Consider the following 2413-nt stretch of genomic DNA (forward strand, 5'->3'; position numbering starts at 1 on the left):
CTGAGTAAAAGACATAATTGCAAGTTTATATCTGGCAGTTCTGACTTTATAACTTGCAATTGCAAGTTTATATCATGCAATTCTGGCTTTTTCTTGCAAATGTAAGTTTATATAATGGAATTCAAAATTTTTATCTCACTATTCTGAGTAAAAAGGGCAGAATTGCGAGTTTATATCACAATTCTAAGGAAAAAGTCTGAATTCTCAGATAAAAACTCGCAATTGACTTTTTCTTGCAATTGCGAGTTTCTCACAATTCAGACTTTTTTTTTCTCAGAACTGCGTGATATAAACACAATTGCAATAAATAGTCTAAATTGCAAGATAAGAACTGTTTGTAAAAAGACATAATTGCAAGTTTATATCTCACAGTTCTGACTTTGTAACTCACAATTGCAAGTATATATCATGCAATTCGGAGAAAAAAACTTTGAATTCTGAGAAAAAAACACGCAATTCAGATTTTTTTCATGCAAATGCAAGTATCTTGTGACTTTTTTCTCATAATTCTGATTGAAGGGGCTCAAAATAAATATATATTTTTTATTATTTAGTGGCAGAAACAAGCTTCCCTATTTTTCTATTTGAATATATTTTAAAGTGTAATTTATTCCTGTGATGCAAATTTAGCATCATTACTGCAGTCTTCAGCGTCACATGATCCTTAAGAAATCATTTTAATATGCTCATTTGCTGCTCAAGAAACATTTATTATTATTAACTGTTGTGCTCATTAATATTTTGTGTGGGACCTATGATATTCTTTTTTTTTTCTTCAGGATTATTTGATGAATAGAAAGTTCAAAATAACAGCATTTATGTGAAATAGAAATCTTTTGTAACATCTTAAATGTCTTTACTTTCTTTAATTACTGACCCCAAACTGTTGAAGGATGATTGTATGTATTATAGACTGGAGGGTGCCAAAACTCTATAAAGGATTATAATAGTAGTCATATTAAATTAGTATCTAATATCTAAATATCTTCTTTTATGTTCCACAGAAGAAAAACTGCCATAACAGTTAGAAACAGTTTGAGGGTGAGTAAATGATGACAGAATTGACATTTTTAGGTGAACTACCCCTTGAAGACATATATTCATCATCAGAAAAGAAAGGCTGGTTTCACCAAGGTCCTCCTCCTCAGTCCCATCTGAAGTCATGACCCACCATTTCATAAAATTTCACATTGAATGGCCTATAAAATTCTCTAAGCTGCTCAATGACTTCCTGGTCAATCTGAACGTGAGTTCTGCCCTTGGACTTGCCCAGGCAGCGGGGCTGGCTGCTGCTTTCCGGCTTCTTCAGGCACGGGAAGCCTTTTGTTCGGTTGAAGTAGAAGTGCTTGTCCGTGATGATGCGTTTGAGCCCCAGGAAATCCTGCACCCGGCCCAGCTCTCCGGCCGGATCCGTGATGAGCCGCTCCCCGCTGACAAAATGGATCTGCGATAGGCGGAAGTACTGCAGCCAGTTCTCCAGATGTAGGATATACATGCCTATGCGGATGGCGTTCCAGGAGGTGTCCACGATGCCTTGACTCCTGTTCTTGAAAGCTAGATCTTCAAAAGATGGGATGTCGGGTTTCTTCGACAGGGTCTGTGTGTAGTCGGAGATGGCCCTCGTGACTGGATTTCGCACTACTACGATCAGCTTTGTTTCGCGAGACATGTTTGAGATGCGACGCGGTGCCTCCCGTGTCACAAAGTAACTTGGTGTTTTCTCCATGGTGATCTGGCTGTCCAGAGTGCGCGGCATGAGGCCCCTGTGAAAAGACAAACAGAAAATTTCATCAAAATGAATGTATAACTTGGGTAAGGTTCACAACGGTGGCTTTTTCAGTAGCAATCCCTTGTCAAAAATCTTAAAGGATGGCAATAAAAAAAGGATCCTGTTAGAATTTCTATAACAATTTGGAACCATTCCAATGAGATTCTTAGAGAAATTCCTATTCCATTCCTATGATTTTTGTTTTTCCCCTTTTTAACTGAGATCCATTGGCATCCTATTTAAGCCATTCTCTTTCATGTACATAGTCTGAGTAAATAAGCTGCTGCAAAGAAAATGTCTTTGTACAGAAAGTACAGGAATGGTTCCAAAAATTGATAGAAAAAATGTCTTATTGGAATCCTTTAAGATTTTTTTAACAACCTACATTAATATTGGCACACTTAGATTTACACTTGGAAAGTATTTGTAAGAAACAGGCTTTTTAAAAAATAAATACAAACACACACACACACACACACACACACACACACACACACACACACACACACACACACACACACACACACACACACACACACACACATATATTTTTTGTCAAAGACGAAAAAGGGTTTAAACATAAAAACAATAAGTGTTATACTGTGTTACATTGTTGTTGTTTTTCAAAAAAAATATATATTAAAA

The 2413-nt window shown here is 36.4% G+C and overlaps 1 protein-coding gene across 1 annotated transcript in view; it reads right to left on the minus strand.

Annotated features, from left to right (window-relative positions):
- Positions 1-635: 635 nt before the first annotated feature.
- Positions 636-2413, minus strand: part of hs3st2 (heparan sulfate (glucosamine) 3-O-sulfotransferase 2) — a 49472-nt gene continuing 47694 nt past the window's right edge. Inside the window, exon 2 of the mRNA XM_073845775.1 lies at positions 636-1763. Coding sequence (XP_073701876.1) covers positions 1145-1763 — 619 coding nt within the window. The 3' untranslated portion in view covers positions 636-1144. The remainder of the gene's footprint in view (positions 1764-2413) is intronic.

Source organism: Garra rufa, chromosome 1, assembly GCF_049309525.1.
Source record: "Garra rufa chromosome 1, GarRuf1.0, whole genome shotgun sequence".
NCBI lineage: Eukaryota > Metazoa > Chordata > Actinopteri > Cypriniformes > Cyprinidae > Garra > Garra rufa.